The sequence below is a fragment of the Aplysia californica genome, unplaced genomic scaffold (assembly GCF_000002075.1).
Source record: "Aplysia californica isolate F4 #8 unplaced genomic scaffold, AplCal3.0 scaffold00328, whole genome shotgun sequence".
Taxonomy (NCBI): Eukaryota; Metazoa; Mollusca; class Gastropoda; order Aplysiida; family Aplysiidae; genus Aplysia; species Aplysia californica.
In genome coordinates, this window is record NW_004797598.1 from 248971 (window position 1) to 250291 (window position 1321).

Genomic DNA, 1321 nt, shown 5'->3' on the forward strand with positions numbered 1-1321 from the left:
CCCCCCTTCAATCAGGATTGTCTCAACTTCTGTTCAAGATAATGGATATTTTTTTCATCATAGAAAAATGAACGAGCTTGAAGGTGATATCAATTACTTCACAAATGTTTTAAAAAACGCACGATGGGGGTAAGGGACGTGGCTGTTCCTGCAGGTTATTATGTTATTGAAGTGCAATTAGAGCAGGTTTGACTATATTCCACGTCAGTGCAGTATTCAGTTCTAATATCGAATTAACGGTCCTTTTCTTTTTGCAGTATTTATAGGTTATCAGTCCCTACCATAAATCAGTGTCGGTATAGAATGTTAATTGGAATGCCTTTTGTACTTTTCATCTTATTACAGGTAGAATATTTGTATGGGCTAGTGTTTCAAGTTCTTGACCTGGTGACTCAGAAGAAGTAAGTACAAACCTTTACCCTGACTACACAATGTACCAGCTTTACATTTGTTTTTCGGGGGAGGGGGGGGGGGTGCAAGAAAACCATTTTTCAGTGGGGTTTGACAGTACCTTCTGTTTTAAAGCTTGCCCAACTGTGCAATAACTGCCTTGACATACACTTGAAATTGACCAAGACGGCCACCCATTGCCAAGGAGAAAAATGGTTATCTTAGGCAGATTTGGACAGTGTTGTTATAATTTAAAGGGGAAAAAATGCAAGGGGGGAAGTGGTTGAAAACTCAAACTCACTTTGATAGGTGAATGTCTATGATGTGGTGGGCAGGCTGTTAAGTATTGACCTTTCATTGATACATTATTAAATGTTTGGTGTAAAGTCGTTAAAGACTAAGTAGTGATTGTTGAGGTAATAGAAAATTTAAACTTTGTCGGTAGTTCTGATTTTTTTTATTTGGACTTCAAGCAAATGAAATATATATTTCATGAAATTGATTTTTATTTTTTCCTCACTAGAAATGAACTTTTCTTTTCTGGAGAAAAAAAAATCTGGCATGATAATTTTAATTTAGCTGAAAACACTATTTGTTTCCATTGTTACAACTATATTTTACTGTATCTTCTTTCCCAGGAAGCAGAAAAATAAATCCGGAGAAGAGGGAGAGGAGAATGGAGGGGAGGAGGACAATTTTGCTGATGACGATCAGGTAATTTAAAATTAGAGCCCGGCATGTATTAGTTCTTTATAAATGGTATCGAGCACTTTTCAGGATTATGTGCTTATAGTGAGTGCTTTCTAAACCTGTTGAGATTTTAGTTTTTTTCTTGCGATGTTGCCAAACTTCATGAATGAATGCACATGATCATTTCATTGTTGTCTGTGTAGTTAACTTATGCTTTTCTTCCCCTTTTTCTTTTTTTTTT

General features: G+C 35.9%; 1 protein-coding gene across 1 annotated transcript in view; it reads left to right on the plus strand.

The window, feature by feature from the left end:
- The window catches only part of LOC101853246 (condensin-2 complex subunit H2), a gene marked incomplete in the record, with an annotated part of 18862 nt that overhangs the window by 4697 nt on the left and 12844 nt on the right, over positions 1-1321 (plus strand). The window contains 2 exon segments of the mRNA XM_013084910.2: positions 346-401; positions 1029-1104. Coding sequence (XP_012940364.1) covers positions 346-401; positions 1029-1104 — 132 coding nt within the window.